The sequence below is a fragment of the Ambystoma mexicanum genome, chromosome 3q (genome assembly GCF_040938575.1).
Source record: "Ambystoma mexicanum isolate Mex_15411 chromosome 3q, UKY_AmexF1_1, whole genome shotgun sequence".
In the NCBI taxonomy this organism is placed as follows: domain Eukaryota; kingdom Metazoa; phylum Chordata; class Amphibia; order Caudata; family Ambystomatidae; genus Ambystoma; species Ambystoma mexicanum.
The window spans coordinates 293,197,625-293,219,560 of NC_090926.1; the positions used below are offsets into that span (position 1 = coordinate 293,197,625).

Genomic DNA, 21,936 nt, shown 5'->3' on the forward strand with positions numbered 1-21,936 from the left:
CAAAGAGTTCTACACACCCACACACACACATGCACACACTCGTGTGTCAGGGCAACATTTTTTTCACCTCGACAATAACAGCTCGAGGATGTCTTGTGGCTAGTGCGGGAACCCTCTCCTCATCGGGGGGCGGGGCTGCGGGGACGAGAGGGTGGGGGTGGATGCAACACAGTATCTATTCATAGAACCCAAGCCCAGTGATTTGCTTAAAAGCAAAGAGCATTGAAATAGTGATTCAGCCAGAAACCCTTTTGAGCAAGTAATGGAAGTTCCACTCTGATCTTTTCATTGGCCACAACACTCACCCTATCAAAGACATGTGTGCACATTGCAAGACATATATACCAATTTGGACAGCTGCTGCACAGTATGTGAGGGGTTGGTTGTTTCTGTATTCATTCACCCTCCCCAAGTCTAAAGCTTTAAGGTCGCATCTGTTAGTTCCTTGGGCCTCAGGATGGAGCAGAGCTCTGGCAAGACAAACTTTGTGAGTCCCCTGGGCCTCAGGATGGATCAGAGCTCTGGCAAAGCAAACGTTGTGAGTTCCCTAGGCCCCAGGATGGAGCAGAGCTCTGGCAAGACAAACCTTGTGAGTTCCCCTGGGCCTCGGGAGAGAAGAGAGCTCTGGCAAGACAAACTTTGTGAGTTTCCTGGGCCCCAGGATGGAGCAGAGCTCTGGCAAGACAAACCTTGTGAGTTCCCCTGGGCCTTGGGAGAGAAGAGAGCTCTGGCAAGACAAACTTTGTGAGTTTCCTGGGCCTCAGGATGGAGCAGAGCTCTGACAAGGCAAAACCTGTGAGTACCCTGGGCCTCAGGATGGAGGAGAGTTCTGGCAAGGCAAATCGTGTGAGTTGCCTTGGCCTCAGGATGAAGGAGAGCTCTGGCAAGGCAAACCTTGTGAGTTCCCTGGGCCTCAGGATGGAGGAGAGCTCTGGCAAGGCAAACCTTGTCAGTCCCCTGGGCCTCAGGATGGAGAGCTCTGGCTTGGCAAACCTTGGGAGTCTTCTGGGCTTCAGGATGGAGGAGAGCTCTGGCATGGCAAACCTTGGGAGTCGCCTGGGCCTCAGGATGGAGGAGAGCTCTGGCAGGGCAAACCCTGGGAGTCGCCTGGCCCTCACGATGGAGGAGAGCTCTGGCATGGCAAACCTTGGGAGTCGCCTGGGCCTCAGGATGGAGGAGAGGTCTGGCATGGCAACCGTTGGGAGTTCCCTGGGCCTCAGGAGGGAGGAGAGCTCTGACAAGGCTAACGTTGGGAGTTCCCTGGGCCTCAGGATGGAGGAGAGCTCTGGCATGGCAAACTTTGGGAGTCGCCTGGGCCTCAGGAAGGAGGAGAGCTCTGGCAAGGCAACCGTTGCTGGAGGTAAGTGTCTTCTTCTGGCCATGCCCCAGCCTGCTTGTGTCTCACTACTTGATCCTCAGGGCACGCTTTGCCGTTCTTGCTCCAAGTTTGAAATGTCTGGAGGGGAGGGTTTGTTTTCCACAGCACATTTGCGGGGAGGGTGGGAGTCATGTTTTCAAAATGCCCGCCTTTGATGTATGTAAATAACAGTCTATGCTTGCCCATGATACAGTAAGTCCCGCTCATGGCAGACGGCGGGAACCCTAGTTGAGGACACGGTTCTGCTGCAATGTACTTCCATCTTCAGCCACCAGAACATCTTTTTACAGCCATGCGAAAGCATTAAATTCGGAAAAGAAAAAAAAACACAGTTTGAAATCAAAATTGTGATGCCATCCTTTGTTTATTTAGTAGCAAGCCATGTTTTTAGCACTAACGATGAAGCGCCTGATGTGGTGTTGTGGACAGAAACTGTAGAATACGCAAACATGGCATGGCTCCAGGCCTCAGTAGTTGCACCCACCACCAGCCACGGGCAAGTCATGGTTGACTTTGGGCAAGTGAGAAACAATGTGCAGTGTGCAGGTGGGGAACTCAGGGGGCGGGTGTTTGTTTGTGCCTGGCTAGTAGCTTGAAACGTGAAAGTTCTACCCCACGAAAGTGAACTAAATGAGCTATTGTTCCACTTGCATTACACTTGCAGGTAGGCTGCAATTCGCACGCATATCATAGGACATTTCACGACACTTAAGCAGTTTCACCCTTTTTGTTCATAACTCAAAATCGGGCCCTCAGTGTAAATTCCAAGACCCCTGCAGTGCTCCAAGGTCAGATGAAATCCAATGGCCGGAGTGAACCAGGCCCATTGCATTGAGTATTGCGGGAACCGACTCACTGTGTGATTGACGAATCTCGAGAGTAAACTCTGTTCAATGTTTGGCTGGAGGGCCTTCAAGTGAGCCAAATGAATCCCCCAGACCACCACTACCACTCAGGGGACCCACCTTATCAATTTCCTGGGGGGTGCCCAAATATAGGAAGTGACATAACCAGCAGTTATATGACCGCATTTGCACTTAGTCACCAACTTGGTGCGAGGGAGTGGGAGGGGGGCGCAGAACAATGGAAACATTGGCTAGCATGTACTGCATATACTAAAGTCAAGTAAGAAGGAGGTTGAAGCCTTCCAGTTGCATTCCAGTAGGCCATCACTGCCCCTACTCCACCCCTCTATAATCATCCTTGTTGTAGTAGCCCTCAAAAGGAAGAGCAACACAACTAGGATGGGAGAACGAAATGCCAGCCCATCCTGTGAGTGTGTCAAACCTCAGAGCAAAGACTGTGCGTGTACCTCCTACCTTGGAGCACAGTCTCACAAATTTGGTGCAAATCTCGCAAGTGGGTGCATGGGAATCCCATGCGTGTGTGTGGGCTGCAGACCCCGGATCACATGCTCACTTCTTCGTGTGAAACTCTGGCCAAGGTTTTTTGGGCAAGCATTCAGGATGGGTCTCATACCTTTAAAAATTGTGGTATATTAAGTGGGCACCTCACTCCTTGGAGCATAGTATCAACCGTTGCTGGTTATCTCACAACTGAATGTACAGTTTCACTCTTGGTCATCTCAGTGACCCCATGTATATTAATGAAGTCAGTCTCCACCTGGGAAGACAATTATATTTCTGTTAAAACACTCTGAATTCTCACTCAAATTTTCACGATCTATAGATCCATAACATATTCATTTAATGTGTGTGCAGGGGTGATAACTTGTGCCTGAGAGAGCTCATTCTTTTATTCAGGAGAGATAAAGGGGTAACACCCCCCTGTATGTGGGATCAGGCTCATTTTGCCCCATGGCCCTCACTCCAGAATGAGTGAGCAGTTGTTAAGACCCTGCTGATTCTGCTATCCTACAGGCTCGAGCCTTCAATCCCTTGCCCCATCACAGCTTCCAACATCCTGAGCGGCAGCTTATGGACAGCAGGCAGCTCCGGACATGCCTGTTGCCAATTGAATGTAGACAGATCTACTATTTAGACACTGGGAGAGAGCCATGAACCCACATTGGTGGTGAAGAAGCACTCAACATACAGAACACAATGGTATAGTGTTGCAGTCCTGCTGATAAATGACAATTCAGTCTGTTTAAATGTAAAGCGGAGTGGCTGAGAAGTACACACACTGTGCCATTAAAAATAAAGCAGCTGTGGTGGGTGGAAGTGCTGCTTCTGGGCATCAAGAGTATACAATTCCTTGCGGGGTAGTTTTGGTAATTTCCTATTGAAGTATATCAGCCCTATTGAGAAGTGCCATTAAAAGTGAAGCTGTCCAGTAGGCCGGATCAGTGCTGCCCCATAAAAGGTGTAGAAGCCTCTGCGAGAAGTGGCAGTACTGTCCCAACGGTGAGAAGTGTAGTATTTTCACATTAACTATGCTTAAGCACTTTGGGTTATTGAATAGTGCTGCTACATTCTGAGTATTTGCATCCCTTTAAATATATTAGCTCTTGTATAACTACAACAGTGTTGAGTTATTCTGATGATGATGAAGATGATGTTAGACTTGCTCAATAGTTCTCGTTCTGCATCATTAAATGTACTTCAGATCTTCAGAATCTCGGGAGGATAGCTGCAGTGCAATATGCTCGCCTTGGAAGCAAGACGACATGGAGCAACACAGGTTTGATCCCTCGGTCCACGCTTAGAAACCTCTGGGTATTACCCGCATTATAAATAACCAATAAAAAGAAATAAATCTGCTGAGAAGTGCTGGGGCCTTGTCAATAAGAGTGTAGCAGCTCAACTGAGAAGTGCTGATGTTGTCCCATCAAAAGTATAGCAGCCCCACTAAGATGAACTAGCATTCCCTCAACAAAAGCATAGAATTACAATTATAGAAGCCCTGTTTAGCGTGCTGAGGAGTACCAGCATTGCCCCATTTCAAATATGGCAGCTCTAGTAGCTCTGCACCATTAGGCCCTGCAAGTACTGTCCCATTGAATGCCATTACACGGAACAAGGTCAACAGTATGGCAAGGTCCATACTGGGTTCTATGTGATAAATCTATGTGCATTTTGAAGAACAAATACAAAAAACACTGATTTATTTCGGCCAATTTGTGTGGTCTTCAAAAGGCCGTATTATCACATTCTACTGCCCCCCACCGTGCTACCCCCCCCAAGAAGGTGATCCCACCTCACCCCACACTTCCACCCTATCCCACGCTGTTAACTTCTTTAGATTTCAGGGGAGTTACCTCCCTCAACGCCTCCGTTCCCCACCCATAGCATAGCATTCACCCTCACCACGTACACACTCAGAGACATGCAAACAGTCTCCTTTGCCCTCTCCCTGCCACCTCCCTCCACAGATGCAATGCAAGATGGGTGCACAGACGCACAAATACATCCAACCCAAAAAGATTTTTAGAAATTGAGGGACAGACTTGCTTTGCATCTGTGCCTCCATTTCTAAAAATCCTTTTGGGTTGGGTGTACTTCTACATCTGTGCACCCCTCTTCCGAAGAGGGGTGCACAGATGTAAAAATACATCCAACCCAAAAAGATTTTTAGAAATTGAGGGACAGACTTGCTTTGCATCTGTCCCACAATTTTACCCAGCTTTCACCCTGGCCGCCTGAGAGAGACACAGTATGGATGGAACAAAGGGCCATCCATACTGCGTCTCTCGGGGGAGTGAGGGGGGGCTCAGCCCTGACTTCATTCTGCCGGGGGTGCCCGGGTGCCAGAGCACCCGTGTGCAGTGTGCGGTGGTCCACGCCGTCTAAGGCCAGCTAAGAGTACTAGTGTTGGCAGGTTGGGCTCATCCACTCTCTCAAGTAGGCCATCCCAGAGGGACACAAGGGCAGACTTGGGGTAATGATGGGTAATGCGCTTCAGCAGGGCACTGGCAGATATCAAGGGGGCTATGAAGTGTTTGGGCGGCCATGGGACTGCAGATAATCAGAGGAGGTGATTTTAGCCATGGTGTTCTGGTGAAGGGATATTATCTAAAAGGAAAGGTTTAAGGAAGTCCCTTTTGGTACAATTTGGACTATGCTATTTGCAAAGGAGGGGTTAGGGTTGTCCCAAAACACGGTGCTAATTCTTATGCTAACTGGCAGACTGTTCGGCCAGGTATGGGGCTTCGTTGGAAGTCTATGGTTTGGACAGGTTGCAAGATGCCCATGTTGTCAGTATCCAAAGCCGCTAGGAAGGACGACGAAAGGGTGAACTCATTTTATTCACCTTAGAACGATGACTCACTTCGACATTTGCACTTGAAACCTGTTGGGTACAAACGGATCACTTACAATAGGTGCATTCGCCCACTGAGCTAGCGAGCATATTCCTGGCTATTTCTGTTGCATATTTGACCCCAGGATGGCTAACCAGACCAGCATTACCCATTTTTACTGAATGACACAATGTCAACTATTTTTGGGTGGCCAACATATAGATCATTTTGGGCAAGGTATATAGGGAGGGGGAGTGATGTGGGGTGGAAGGGATGGCGGGGTTTCTACACCCACTTCCTGTGGTAAGAAAGTGGCAAAATTGCAAAAGGAATTTCAGCAAAATGTCATTCGGCAAAAAAGATGTGTGGAATGGCCATAGATCCGGCAGGCCTTCTTCCACTGCGTTCCCATCTCAGGAATGTACCTATTAGATGCCCGCTTGCCACTGCCCACTGCTGTCTCACTCAGGATCTTCCCAAGGATATGCCCACAAAGGTGTCTCCTGTGGGAGTATACCCGTGGTCAAAGGTAAGAAATAAAAGGTATCAATTAACCAATCAATCAATCTGTCAAACTAAAAGTGTATTAAGAAAGATTGCCTTGAAACTCACAGCAGAAAATAAATATTTCCTTGTATAAAAGACCAGAAGTTAATCATTCAATGGTGTATGCCATGCCAACCAATTTCAATAATGATCATTCATTTGTCATCATAAAGTCATGTCAGTAACTGGGGCAGTGTATTGAGATATCAGTGCATTGCAATATAGAAATGGGCGGTTACTGATAGAATATTTAAAGCTCTCCCATGTGTTGATGAAAGAGCCATCATAATTTGCTATACCATCAACAAAGATCTACATTTTCCATTACCCTCGGGCTCTTCTGTGGTTTACTGGTTGGGAGCCAAAGTCCCCTTTTCCCCCTTGCTTCCCTGGCTTTCGTGTGCACTGCACACACTGTTTCCACTGCAAATTGTACACTAGTTTCTTATGAACTCTTGGATAGCCCCAGGAGGTGGCTACAGTTTTCGCCTCTTTCATCTGACAAATGTAAATTAACCATCTTCTCTGTAATTTGTAAAAAAAGGAAAAACAAATAAAAAGTGTATCACAGATTCCATTTCAGCGCAGGGATGCAGGCCAATAGTGTTGCAGTTTGTGGCCCAATGTAAATTGTGGTTAGCTACTGGTGCAAACCCTGTCAAGCTTGTCATGTATTAAACATTGCCACTGGTTCCATTGCTCCCAAATAGTGTTGCTGTCCCGGGAAATAGTTTGATCACAGGATAATCGCTTGCCACAGGGTACAGGAGCAGGTGATGCCCTTTCTAGTGCCCGCCCCCTGACCTCTGGCATATTGGAAGAACAGCAAGAGAGCGCTGTGTGTGACGCCAAGTATCATCCCAATACAGCATCGAAGATTTGAGAGACGTTATGCACTCAGACAGCCGTATCGAATGTACCCACTTAATGAAGTGGTGGAAGGATGTTGACATACACCACTCGACATAGAGGAGCTGCAAGTGCAAACTGACACGAGTAAAGTGACTTCATAAAGGGAAGACACGAGGACCTATGAAAACAATATGCAGATACTTAAAGAATGAAGGTGCAATTGAATTTTCAAAGTAATCAAGTGTAAAGAGATGAAGAAATTGTCTATATTGAAAAGATGAAAGAGATGAAGTTCAACAAATGTTCATATGCAGAAATGCAAGGTAGATAAGACATACAGAGGCTTTCTGCAAAAGAAACTATTGCGTGAATAGAGCGGCCATGATGGAAAGATGGACGTTGGATCGTGTTGAAACTACCTCAGAGACAAACCAAGACTGCAGGACTGGGAAACGCTGCAAAAACAGCTTTGTGCAAAGAATAAAGAATATCTGTTTTACTAAGATTAAGGATGACGCAGCAGGACATCATTGAAAAGTACAAAGGGAGTTTACCAGGATAGGATAAGAACGAAGGGCACATTTCTCTGAGATTAAGCGGAAGCAAGTAGGATGGCATCATAGCTTACATATATTGAAGTATAAACTCTTTGTGTAATCACAAATTAGACCAGAGTGAGCTGCATTTTGTATGATCACCAGATTTCCCTACTTTATCTGAGCTGAAAATAAAATAGAACTTTGCCATATTCTTTGAGTCTGCCCGATTATTTGGGTCTGAGATAATTTATTATGGTAATTCCATTCTGCGCAGAAGATACGCTCCAGGTGCCAGTGCACAACAGTAATTGTAAATACTTGAATTATGTTGCCTTCCTCTACTTTCGACCAATATCTCTGTTGCAAGTGAGGTATCCCTTTAATATTCCGTGAATTTGACCATACATGGGGAAAAGCAATGGCTGACAGAGGATTTTTTATTTATTTGAACCAGTTTGTTGTGTGCACTTTTAAGGTATGTGACATGTTGACTAGGGAGCAATTGTAGTAATGTTTTCATCACAAGACCAAAGCTTAATCCAATTGCTGAATGGGCGGAAATGAGCTTTGTTTGCAAATGTTTTCATTTCAAATTCTGCAATCAAGTAAAGAGAAGTTAGTTGTTCAGCAGGGAAGCTTATGGATTGCAGGAAAAGGTCATTTCAAATGGGGCTGTATGTTTCTCAAGTTCAGCAAAACCCCACATATTGGCTGCATAAATTGCTACAGAAACAGCCTTTGCTTGAAACAATGTAATTATCTGTTTTTATATCTCACTATATAGAGATTTTAGGTGAACCGAACACCTGCATAGTCAACGTATGGCAGTGTCTCTATTGCTGGGCCATGAATTTGAAATTTCAAGTGAAGCCTCTTTTGTCTGTTATATTTTCCTATCACCAAAGCGTTCTTGTGACCTTAAGTCGACCCCTAAGCAACAAATCAGTGCACGCGATAAGTCACGCATCATCTGCAAACAGTAGGACAGGGGTTGTCTGCTCTCCCAAATGATCAAATGTCCAACCCCTGTTCTTTCAAATAACTGTTAAGGTCATTATATGGAGATTCAACAATGTTGGAGGCAGGAGACATTCTTGCGTCACTCCCACCGTTGTCTTCATTGGTCTAGCGCATTCATCATACCTACCATATTTTATAGATGAAATGATCTCACTAGCTCTACCATAGAGTGATTGATACATGCCATCCTACGCTAATGTACACTGTAGAGATTCTCAATGTACACAATCAAAAGCACCTTTTAAATCTATGATTACCAAATAGTGATCCTCTCGTCACAGTGTTTGTCACAGAATTTTGAAGCCGGAATCAATTAGCGATGTAGGACGAAAATTAGATGGTATGTTTCTGCTCCCCTACATTCGGATCCATGCCATGATCGCAGTTGTCCATGTATGCGGAAAGGACCCTGTCTCAAATGCAGCATTTTATAACTGCATTTCAATCACGGACCAAAAATGTACATTGCACAGACAGAAATCACAAGCCGTAGCGTCGGCTCCGGGAGCTTTGTTTGTCGTTCGTGTTTGTAGCAACCATTTGGCTTCCACAAGGTTTACATGGGCCAATATGAAATTTCTCTGCTTGGTTTCTTTTAACACAGGAATTGTTCTCGGCAAGACCTACTTGATGGTGTAAAATACTCTGAAAGTACTCACGGCAAGCGTCTTCCTTTACAAGTTATTCTGTGGTTTGAGAGTAATTTGTTAATCCCCAGTTAGCTACTTCCCAGAATGTTTCTCTCATCTCTTGTGAACTCGGCTTCTTTGGGTTCTTTCCATCTCCTCTCACCAGCTTCTTTTCGTCCTTGTCATCAAAGTTGTACATGTTGATCTCGCCACTCTTCTTCCATCTTGACCAAGCCCTGCCTCTAGTCCTCAGTAACGTTACAACATTCGCTTTTGCTCTGCGCATTCGTTACCGAACTAAGGAAATCTGTCCTTTGAGAATGCCAGAGAGGTTTATCCCCAGGAGATATCAAATATATGCATATAATCCTCTTGGATCCCTTGTGGGGGACCATAGAGATTTAGTGGATTTGCAATATGCAGAAGAATTGCCTTAAACAATTTGTGAAAAGGGATTTATTTTTTTAATTTATATTTGACCATTTATCAAACCTATTATTTGCACTGATGAACAGATCAGACCCAATGCCCACATCACTGGAAGGATGTCTAATGGCCAAAGTGTTTGCTGTCTTTCTTCTAACCCTGAGGAAAGAGAACTAACCTTACATCAGGACAAATGGGGTCATGCAGTACACATGACCAAGGAGCAAGTTTAGAATTATTCAGGGGTGTTGCTAGGGCTGGAAAGGGTCTGGGGCTACGTTAATGTCGGGACCGCCAGGACTCGGGGCTAGCTAGCCTTTTGGTTGTAGCCCCTGTGCTTCTATCTTTGGCTAAATCCAAAATATCCGGGGCTACAGAACCCTCAGCCACCCTCTAGCAATTCCTCTGGATTTCTCCAATCCACAGCAGCATTATGATGACAAAGAAGGCCATGGACTGACTTCTGGAGCTCCCAGTGCTTTGCTTTGAGGAGAGTTTCCCTCTCATCTCTAAACCAAATCAACAGGGAGGAGGCTCTGCCCGGGTTGCCAACCGTAATTCAGGAGTAAGAAGATGCGGCTCTTTTTCAGAGAAGAGGCCCCAAACCTGCACTAGTAACTCAAGAACACAGTGACTTTGGCTGGGAGGAGCAGTGTGTGGCTGCCTTCCAGGTTCTGCATCACACACTGGTACTCCACCCCTTGGAATGTATGTGCTCGTCTTTAAGGGAGTTTGGTCCTGGTGTGGGGTGGGATGACAGAGGAACCACTCACTCACTCGACACAGTGAGGCGCACAAGGATAGAGAAAACAAGATACACATGTTGATGACAGTGGTTCACTGTGGGAGGCCAAAATGAGCATGCTCGCTGTGCCGGATGCAGGACCCATGGCCCACTGTGCAGCTGGTAAAGGGGGTCGTGGGAACCAGGGTGATGGCTGGTGTGGGCATCTCACAGTCTGTTGAATAAAAAAAGGACCCACCCCCACTGTGTCTGCACCTTGCGTTGCGGCAGATGTCATGGTGATATACTGCTTAACCTCATGAATGCTTGGTTTTGCGCATGCGTGATAGAGTCTCGTAGGCTTCCTGGATCTCAATGAAGCGCTGCTCGGCCTCCTGCAGCCGGTGGCGGTTGTGATCAGGATGCCACAGCTTCACCAGCTCCCGGTAACTGCGCTGAATGTCCTCCAGGTTAGCTGCCCTGTCCAGCCCAAACACCTAGTAAAAGAAAAAAGTCACATTAGAGGCACCAAGACTCCACTCTACGCAGACATGACAACATTCTGGAGCCCCTCAGAGGGAGATTTCACCACAGAAGTCTGGAGAATGTATTTTTCCCATAGGATTGCATTGGGGGTGGTAATTATTTTAGACGGGAGACAGTAAAAAATAGCAATATCTTTAATTGAGAAATCGTCAGTTTCGCACATATATCGTGAGAGTTGGCAGGTATGCTCTACGTCGCCCGCCGTTTGTGTCCCAATGTCTTGAAACAATATTCCGGTCTGTTGATGGTGTCATATTTTGAATTAGTGCTAATAGTCCCAATCAAAGAGCCTTTGTAAGGCTGTACTGTCAAGCCACAGCAACACACTCAATGGTACTCTTTATCGCACTCAGCTCCATGAAAGCCTGAGTATGTCAGGTTGGCAGGCTGGGGACAGATCTCTGCAGAAGTTGCAATGTGATAGGAGGATACTATTTAGTTTGGACTATTAGGTGGAGTGTGAAAAACCTATAAGACAAAACTATTGCATTAGAGTACAGATAGGAAGAAATGGCATATTAGGGGGTACACAGAAATTGTATATGTTGTTTAGTTATTTGCCCACCCATTGACTGCCCATGGTCATGATAATTCTTATGACCATTGCCACCTAGTTCCTGCCCCTCCCTGCCGAAAACACCACCTCATGAGAACTCTTTCAGCTTGCTTTAATCAAGCCTTAACTAGGGTGCCCAACTGTCCCGTATTTTGCAGGACTGTCCCGTTATGGAGGACTCTGTCCCGTGCTGGACAGGTCAAAGTCCCAACTCCGTTCATTGAACAGTCTCGACCCAGGCTGCTTTGCAAGCCTGCAGATCGAGCTGCTACCACCACTGTTCCAGGGGTGTTGCTGGGTCTGGAAAAAATCTGGGGCTACACTCATTTTGGGACTGTCGGTACTGGGGGAAAGCTAGCCTTTTTGGTTGTAACCCCGGAGCTTCTATCCAGGGCTACAACCAAAAGACCTGGGGCTATAGACCCTTCAGCCCCCCTAGCAACGCCTCTGGTCTTGCTAGTAATGCTGTGACACCCAGCTTCATTCCACTGCTAATGCTTTGTTCCCCAGGTTGTGGTGGCCATGTTTGCATTTAAAAAAGTTGACCATCACCTCCATTAGCATTGCAATTAAGATGGGTGTTAAGAGCATTAACAGCCCTTTACAAATTGTTTCAATTACAAATGGGGTGGACGAAAGGTGAAGGACACTGTGATGTCATCACTACCTTGTGGGAAAGTGCCCTGCAAAAGTGTTTTAGAAAGTTGGCCACCTTAGCCTTACCATCAAACTTTGCACTCAAAGTGCCTGCCAGACTTTTTTCAAAGCAGTTTCCTGAGAATAAATGACTGAATTGGCGCTGTTAACCCATTACTGGTGTAATACAAATGTCTTTACCAGGTCTGCCTTCAGCCACTCAATTTATAAGCACTATTTGTTTCCTTCACTGAAGATCTGTTAAAACAAGCATTAGCAAAGCCAACAGTTTTTTTTCTTGAGGATAAGTATTAGGCCTTTTTCAGGCACTGCTATTAGATGCCCAGGTACCTGCACCATTTTGCACCTGCTACCATCAATGGACAGTTAATACCACTATGGCAGTTCCTGGCAAGCACCTTTCCCATGCCCACACAAAAGCCTACACTGTTGGCATTGCCAATGCTTGTTTTTATGAGGATTGGAACATGTGACCGGCTGAATCCACAAGAAACTGCGGTGGACATGAACCCACTGATCTATCTTAACTTTCTCCACAATGCAAATATTCTAGGGAGTACTTATTTGGCAGGTCAAGACAGGAAGATAGAGCCAAAGTAAGAAGCTGGTTACAGAAGAACAACACATTAACTCTTTGAGTGCCTACCCCAGAGAGTAAGATTTAAAAGAATGTGTCTATCGGTCCTCATAAAGTAAAGGAAGGGGCTTGGGCACAGCACTCGATAGCCGCACACCTAAATTAGGACATAGTTATACTGCTTTGCTGCAAAAGGAGACCACTTCTTTTTGGCGTACACATGCGTTTTAAGTATACTCAAAGCGTTAACTACAAACACCAGTGCAGTTTCCGATGTTTGTTTCATGGCCATTTGATTTTACCTGCCCATAGGCCTCTTTCTCACCCCTCCATGTTGTGTCCTATTAGTTTTTGGTGGTAGGACACATAAGACCTACGTGAGCTAAAGTATTGCATTTGTGGCGCAATACATTATTCACATTCCTGAAGGGGTGCTTCGTTATCATCAGATTTTAGTGTACTCTTAGTGGGTCCATCTGCTGTGCTAATGTGAGTACAGGGGAAAGTAATGAGCGAAGACAGCAGGGAGCCCTCAATTATCCAATTGCCACAGCATTTGCATATCTTTATTAATGAGGAGGTTATTTCTAATGTACTTGATTTACGTAGGATCCACTACAGATTGTGGAGGGACTCCCTGGGTACAGGGAATTTACACTTAACAATGATTGCCGGCATACATGTGATGACACAGATGAATATGTCATTAATACCTTCTGCTTCAACCCCGCTCCAGTACTGCAAGGGTGAGAAACGTTAGAATTTGCGACAGCCTTAGCACCCCGTGGACCTAGGGGTGATTGACAATATGAGTCAAACTGAGATCCATGAAACAATAAGCTTAACCAAAGTGAATATGCATGAGATCTGCCACAAAGAATTAGAAAGATTGTGCAATACAAGTAAGGACTAAAAGGAGTTTGTGTGGTGCATGAACAGAGCTGCGGTATAAATAGTGCAACACAGTATAAAAGGACAGGAGGTTCCTGTGTGCCAAGAAAGGGACTCACTACACCGAAAGGACAGTGAATTATAGGTAGATAAGATGCTGCATACTCGGGCAGGAAAACAATCACATGGCAGACATACAGGATGAATAGATGCGGCTATAGGTCACCAATATGGAGACAGTAAAACAGAAGTGCAGCCATTTTCCTAATGCAGAGGCTGCAGCAGGTCTCAGAATTAGCAAGGCCTCAAAACCCAAAATGCTGAATTTACTAAAACACATGTATTCGAGAAACTCGTGTAGAGCTTGTGCAGAGGTCAGACAGTAGTAGCTCACGGCCAGAACCAAGGTCAGACACTAGGAAGGGAGTAATAGATTAACAGATAGATGCATGTACAAGAAAACAGTTCCCAGGAGGAGAAGCGGTAGACTCCCCAGTTAATCAATTTTAATAAGAGCACAAACAACCATTGATGTCTAGGTGCACAAGATCTGTAATCCAAAAGACTTTATAGAAAGTAACAAACTAGCGCCATGAGGGGCTACAAAGAACACAACGTGCACATTAGAATTAGCTAAACCTTAATAAATAGAAGGAAATCCATTCTCAAACACGGTACCCTAAAACGTGATCCAGATATCGAAACACAGGCTATTAATTATGAGCAAAACGTAGATAAGACACTTGCAGAACTCCCTCAGCACTAAGACACCAGACAGCACACAAGGCCAAGTATAAAGGATAGGGAAGGCCTCATTGCCTCGGGATGACTAGGAGTATTCTTTAATTGGAATTACGGCAGACCGCAGAAATCTCTTCCCCCACTTATGTCCTGCTCATATCTTGACGCCTTGTGAAGATGTCCAAAGTTGGTAAGCTAGATGGCAACCATTGAGTAGTCCTCTTGCCACACAGTCTATTGAAGATAATGCTGACCAATTAACTGTCCCTATAATACTGTATTAGAAATAGTAGCTGTAATAGGATGGTCCAAGGCAGTGCCATCAGATAGATATCTAACAATAGAATAACTAACTATTAAATATCCTGTTTGTAGTTTGTGCTATTAACCAACCCCACTTCCCCTTAGGTTTTTTTAACTAATAGTGTAATGTGACGTCATTGCTGACTTAGATTTGATACAAAACTTACTTGCAATCATTGAAAATGTGAGAGCTATGAGAACGAAACCCTTGAATGTTGTCCCGCTTGGATTCATTCTTTGAATAAAGCTGGGGTTTGACGTGCACCTGAGATCTCTATCATTGAGTATTATTCTGACTAATTGTATGATCCTGGGTGCACCTTTACATACATGTAGGTCACGTGGTGCACAGAGGGGTGGAGCACGGGAAGATAGACAGTGGACAATTCACTAGAGGGCAGAACATAAATGGAATAGACATACAAGGCTTAGGGCCAGTATTCACATCAGTACATTTGATATGAGCTTGTGGCATTGGATAGTGAGGTAGATTGGGTGGCTGGCAAAGGTAGGATAGGGTGGGGCTTAGAGATGCCCCTTCCACAGCAGACAGGTGAAGCTTGAGCTGGCACTTCAATCCTTCCACAGAGGGAATGGCTTTGATGGCCAGGGGGAGTGCATGCCACTGGAGGTGGGCAAGAAGGGAAAAGGAACACGTATACGAAAGAAAGGTTGTATTAAGAAAAGTATTGCAGTGTGTCAAGAGAGTGGGTCGAGATGCAGTCAGCAAGGTGCTGGAGAGAGAAAGAGAGATTTAGCATGAAGAGCCATCCAGCGTGATCTCGGTGCGTTGAGGTGGGAGAGGATTTAAGTAGGTTGTAGAGTGTGCATGTGGCAAAGTTCACTTTTTGTATTAGGGAGGTTAGGGAGTAGAGGGAAGTTCAATGAGTAGGCTTGAGCAGCAGTCCAGTTTGCTGAGCACAAGGGCAGATGTGAGAAGATTTTCTGCTCAGTGGTGAGTGAGGTGAGGATGTACCTACCTTATGTTGAGGAGGTTAATGCTGGCAGAAGTGTGGTGGCATTGACAGTGATTACTGCTAGAGTTTAAGTTTGCTTTCAAAGAGGACCCCAAGATTGCGAGCAATGTATGAGGAAGTGAGCAGGTAGCGAGGGAAGGAGATGGTTGAAGAGAGAGTGTTGTATGCATTGGAGAATGGAAGGTACATGATTTCAGACTTAGATGAATTTAACATCAGGCAGAATAGAGCCACAAAGTGGCAGGCAGCAGAGAGGAAGCTGGTAATGTACTCCTAGATGGCAGGGTGAAGGAGAGAAAGTAATAAATATCTGGGTATCCTCAGCAAAGAGATGATAGCGGAACACTAATGTTGAGGAGAGTTTAACCAGGGAGGGGGTGTGAAGGGTGAAGAGGAGTGGATGCAGGAATGGCCCTTGAGGGATGCCCAAATAGATGGTTGTTAGTAAGTAGGTGGTAGAGAGAAGGGATGGTTGGAAAGATAGACGTCCCCCAAACAAGTGAAGTGTTCTTGAAGCCAAGGGAATAAATAGCTTCGAATAGAGAGAGAAGATTTGCAGTGCCAAAGGATGTAGAGCGATTGAGTCGAATGAGGATGGAGGAAAGGCAGGACTGCTAGGTAGAGGTAAGAAAGTTAGAGACATGGTTAAGCAGGTTAAAACGTATCATGTTTGCTTTACTCTTGTTGCTCACTAAAATATGCCAGGCCACAGTGATAAAATATATCCACACTGACCCACCAATGTAGCCCAGTTATGCCAAGTAATTACACTTGTCATGTTTGCTTTACTATTGAAACCCATGGCGTTAATTACCCCACCTCTAAAAATCCCCCAGTCTCCCTGTCATACACAATCACTCTCGCACACACTTACAGATACAAACACTTAAATCCATGCATATATATATATATATATATAGATATATATATAGATATATATATTGATACATACATACATAGAGAAAGGGGGGGGTTTACCTGGATATCTTGCTCTCATTAGTTTCAAGAAATTGATTTTCCACGCAGTTTGATGCGTTTTAGCCCTTTTTGTGAAAAGGGTTTGTTCATTTGTTTTTAGGTACACCCTTATTTAAGGTACATCCGGGGCTCGTATGTCCCCATGTGGTCAGCCGACACGTGTTTTGACCCGTAGGTCCTTCTCAAGGCTATGGCTTGCGGTCCGGCCTGTATTCACTTTCTCAGTTACTTTACTGGTCTTGGGCTTGGATGCCTCCCCTCCATGCATTGGCCTTCCCTGTGCTCGTCTTCCCTTGCCGCTCTGGGCATCCACAAACCATTCTCCAATATCAGTTCACATCTTCTTGTTTCGCCTCTCTTGTCTCCCTCTCATCTTGAAGCTCCTCTTTTGGCTCTGCATATTATGTGGGTCTGGCATTCACCCTCCACCTCTCACTCTTCACCCTTCTACAGGGTCCTGTGTTCTCCTTTCCTCTGGACATCTTGCACAACCCGTTCTTGCCGCTGCCTTTGTGCTCTGAATCCCAAATCAGCGGATTGAGCTCATTTTGGCCTGCTCCTGGATTCTCAACAGCTTCACCAGGACTCCCACTCTCTCACCAATATCGCACTGACTTTTCCTTCTTTACTCTTGCCTTCGGTTTTGGGGATCACATCTCATGATAGTGACCATGTTGGAGATACTGCTGATGTCTTGTGTTGCTTGTGATGGCAGGCACTCCAGCACATAGCCCAATTTAGCGCCCACATCTCCTCTCTAGACTGAAATGGAGTGTGCATGCAAAATGATGAGAGATCTCTTAACCATGCTTCTGTTATTTGATCATGGATCTGCTGATTTTGTTTGACAATTCAACCACACTCCACCCATTACTTCAGCTATGTCTTGTTAGCTCCTGAATTTGGCGAAGGTCTCTCCCGGCTCTCTAAAATGGTCCTCATATTTTTTCTGTTGGCTCTTCTGTGATAATTCTCTTCCACTATTAAATGTTTCTACATGCGTGGCATAAGTAACTAAGAAGAGACACCAGGGAGGTAAAGGTAGAGTGGGTCGACCTGGAATATATAAACTAAACTAAAAAGAAGACCCAGACTGCTCTGCACTATGTGTGTGGCTTACATCTCTTACCTAACATACAAAGGAAGTAGTGTACATATCCATAATCATGTGTAATATAATGGTTATAATGATCCTCAAGAGAGAACAAAGTTCTATCGAAATATTGTATGAAAGTATTCTATTCAAAACTCATAAAATAGACATTTTAATCAAATTGTAGCAGTTGTCTTCAATGCGTAAAGTGACTAGTGCAACCCATAAAAGTGACATGTGCAATATGATTTCACATATTCAAACACTATCATTCAGCAAAAAGTTAAATGAAAATAAAACAAGAGCAGTTGCTCAAAAAATATCTGCTATCCTACACACAATAACCAAATTAATTAGAGACATGTATTGGTGGAAATATCGCGTCTAGCTTGTGAGGTTTTCTATATACCGCAAAACTACTCAATTGTAGTTCTCTCTGACAATAACTGTCTAATTATTATGTCTGTCCTATAGATATAGTACGATTGTGCCCAACATGTTTTGTTCTTCCGTGTAAAATTATACTATTGGTAGAACTTCTTCAGGTGACACATTTCTTGGTATTAGGATAGTTTTCATAAAAGGCTCTTTCGGGGGATCAGCAGGTTCTTAGTAACACACTGTTGAGATGGAGTCTTTTGCTTCCGGTAAAGGTAGCCTCCTAAATGATAGTGCTGCAACAGCAACTATTAGTGCTGTTCTATATATCAAAATGTTCAATAACATCACACTACTCTAAAAATGTGATAATGAGAGAGGTGCTTACCACTTGAGGCTTGCTTTACAATAGTGGTGATACACGCGTCTGATTAGTAATACCTGCAAATATTTACATTAATATTACTAATGTGGGTACATTTGCTCGCAATATACATATTGACCCCATCTTTCAAGTCAACTAAGTTAAATTGAGTATTTCTAAGATAACTTACTAGAGTTCGAATGGGGTATCTCAAAAAAGTTATCATCGACTGGTCAATGTAATATCCGGACGTAGAAAGTAAGAATTAGTTCTCAGTTTCCTGAACTTGAGGGTAAACCTCTGCATGGCAAATGAATAACAAAGGCAGAAGGAAGGGGCAAAACAACACAACAGTATATTAGTGAGTATGCAGACATCTAAATTGTTGTTTTTAAAACATTCAATCCCAGTATTTCACTAGCACTGGGATGACCAATGTTACAGTCATTGTCTACTCACTAACACTTGTATGTTCTATGTCTTTGAACGTAGAGAAGCCGGGAAGCTTATTCCCACTCGCTCAGGCAAATGACTAGATTTACATGCTGACTCTGTTAACAAATCAAAAACATAGAGGCAGTTGTAAAATTACGTGTCCGTTAGAATGTTCAGGTAGCTATATCTTATCTCACTTAAAGGAAACGCTCATAATGCATGAGCGGCTGATGTATTGACAAGATGCTTACCTTTATCGAAACAATGTTTCCCTCAACAGCATTTATTTTCTTCTGCATTTGGATCGACTCTAAACAGGAAGCTACGCTAAAGACAGGGGTAAATACTAGCAATACCTAGATCACATGATGGGTTTGTAAGTTCTTTTTCCGGTGTAGCTAACTCAGTGGCCATCTTGAAGTGATTGCCTAAAGACAATTACTCATGCTAAGCTTTACACTAAAATATATGTAAGGCGCAATTACTATTGTGACGTTACTGGATAAAGTTCGGATAGGTTTCATACATTATCATGGATGTGAAATTACTAAGAAGCTTCTTCCCAAAAGGTAACTCTATACATTATTATATAGATGCCAAGTACATGATCATGTGTTGTGCTCATCGCGTGTGGAAGTGATAAATCCAGAATACAAATCTGACAAGGGGCAAAACGATACTAATGCAATGTGAATGACTCTTGATAGTTAGCGTTTCTAAGCAATAGTACAGATCTATTATATATTTGTTCTTCAAGGCGATCAAAGAACGGATGTCCCAATAGGCTGGCTCTGATAGCAGCCTCTGAGGAAAGGAAAATATTCTTCATATCGAGTACGGTATGAACAGTATGGTTCTTAATAGCTCTGTGGTTCTCTATGTAATTGTCGTTGAAACGTCTGTTGAAATTAGTTGTTAAAAATAAGGACGACAATGAGAAAATCCTTTAGAGTAAATACGCTGGATTTATAGGGTAAGATTAATATGGCACACTAGCCACAGATAAAAAAGGGGCCTGGCCAGATAAATATATTTCATTGCATAAACAGTTAGAGCTAGATGGAATAGTCTGATGTAAATGTATTCATAACATCTTCTGTAGTAAAATATACATAGGCTGTGATTAAACTCTCAGCCATTCAATGTTTTCATTAAGTCCAGTCTCAACACTATTTGTCAGAAATATAACACGTTGTTCCCTCTCATACACTTTTTTTTGTCATATGCTTGGGAACCGCTGAAAGTGATTTTTAATAGAATAGGCCACTTCAGTGAATTACTGGTTTGCTCCATTGCCAGAAAGTGTCCTACAAGAGGAGCACTGATTACTGCTTTTCTGATGCAACGTTTATGTTCGGTAATGCGTGTTTTGATTTTTCTTTTTGTCTTGCCCACATATAACTTTACACATGGACACCAGATGGCATATACCACCATACGTGTATTACAGTTGGTAAGTCGCTTTTGAACCCACGTTTTTTCAAGGCCTCTATGTACTTCTGTCAATCTGATTGTTTGAGCAGAGCAGCTACATTGACCACAGGGAGCATGGCCTGTGGTTGTTTTAAAAAAAAATATTTATTTTTTATTAATTTTGCAAAAGCAAGTAAGAACAATACCCCACTCCCACCTGCCAGAGGAGCAGTCCTTTAACAAATGTTGCAATCATAGCCCTTCAATCCTTCACACTATGTCCAGTAACTTTATTCTGTGAGGGTACCATTGATGCATATAGTCTTTTTGGAGATACAATAATACATCCTACCAGTAATGTTGAAAGGCAGCAAAGTCCCCCTGGATCATATAGGTTGCCCATTACAAAGAAACAAAGTTCCACCCACACCTTCTGCAGCCAGTCGTGATTTTTTGGCACCTGCTTTTGTTTCCATTTTTGTGCCACTGTTAGCCAAGCGGCAATAAGAAGCATCATAAAGCTGCGTTTCTGTTTTTTTTAGTGTGTTTTGGCTGTCGGATCCCACAGACTAACCAGCCATACCCTCTTATTTAATAAGCTGAACATAAGCTCCTTGAACATCACTCATTTGTGCCTGTTCCTCCTCCCAAAACGGCTTTACGACAGGCAGGCCCACCAAATATGTGCCATTCCCTCTTAATATTGCACCCCTTCCAAGAAAAAACGGATACAGTCAGATGCATGGTATGAAGCAGCACGGGAGTATAATGCCATTGGAACATTATTCTGTACCACATTTCCCTTATTTGGATGGAACAAGTTAATTTCGGTATAATGCCCCACAGGTATTCCAAATGCTCCCTAGATACTGTGTTATCAATTGTGGTATCCCATTTTTTCATCTATTTCCATTGAACTAGAGTTGTGCTACCATCCAACAATGTATATGGTGTTGATACTAATTTTCTTGAGCCAGTGTGAGTCATAATATCCACCTCAAAGGGTGTCAATTGTTGTGTGTCTGCTGCTTTAATTCCTGAATTAGATAGTCAATGTCTCAATTGGTTATAGCAGAAACTTTTCGTTGACCCTGAAACATATCCTGTATTTTCAAACATCCCACTTCCTTCCATTTTTTAAAGGCTCCCGGTTCCATTCCTGGAGGAAACTCTGGATTGTAAAATAAAGGGAGAAAAGGGGACGGCTCGTGGACATACATCTGCCACCAGACCCATTATTTTACTGATCCGAACATTAGGCGGTCTATGATTCCGCCCAGTCAAAAAAGCCCTGACAAAGGTGTGCCCACTACTGTTCTATCCTGCCAAACCCATACCTTATGGCCCTCACCCCTGTACCATTCATTTATCATGCACAATTGTGCAGCTTCACAGTATCTATGAAAATGGGGGAGCGCTATTCCACCCCTGTGTCTTGAGGTCGTCAGGGTACTCATAGCTATTCTGGAAGGCTTATTTTGCCATATCTAAGGAGCCTGAGCCAGGGCAGATGAGGAAGGAGAGAGGCAAGGAAGCCGAAAGAGGGAGAGAAGGGGCAGCAGGAGAGGAAAGGAAATTGATAGTTGAAGTTTGGTGAGGGAGCTAAAGAAGGCTTTTGGTACATGTATCGGGAGCACTTGAAAGTAATATAAAATTCTAGGTAAGATCACCACTTTTATTAACGTCATCCTCCCCAGCCAAGATATCCAGAG

General features: G+C 44.1%; 1 protein-coding gene across 1 annotated transcript in view; it reads right to left on the reverse strand.

Moving 5' to 3' along the window:
• Nucleotides 1-4,579: 4,579 nt before the first annotated feature.
• DNAJC22 (DnaJ heat shock protein family (Hsp40) member C22) overlaps nt 4,580-21,936 on the reverse strand; it is a 112,076-nt gene continuing 94,719 nt past the window's right edge. The window contains exon 3 of the mRNA XM_069653807.1: nt 4,580-10,812. Within this exon, the coding sequence (XP_069509908.1) occupies nt 10,633-10,812 (180 nt within the window). The 3' untranslated portion in view covers nt 4,580-10,632. The remainder of the gene's footprint in view (nt 10,813-21,936) is intronic.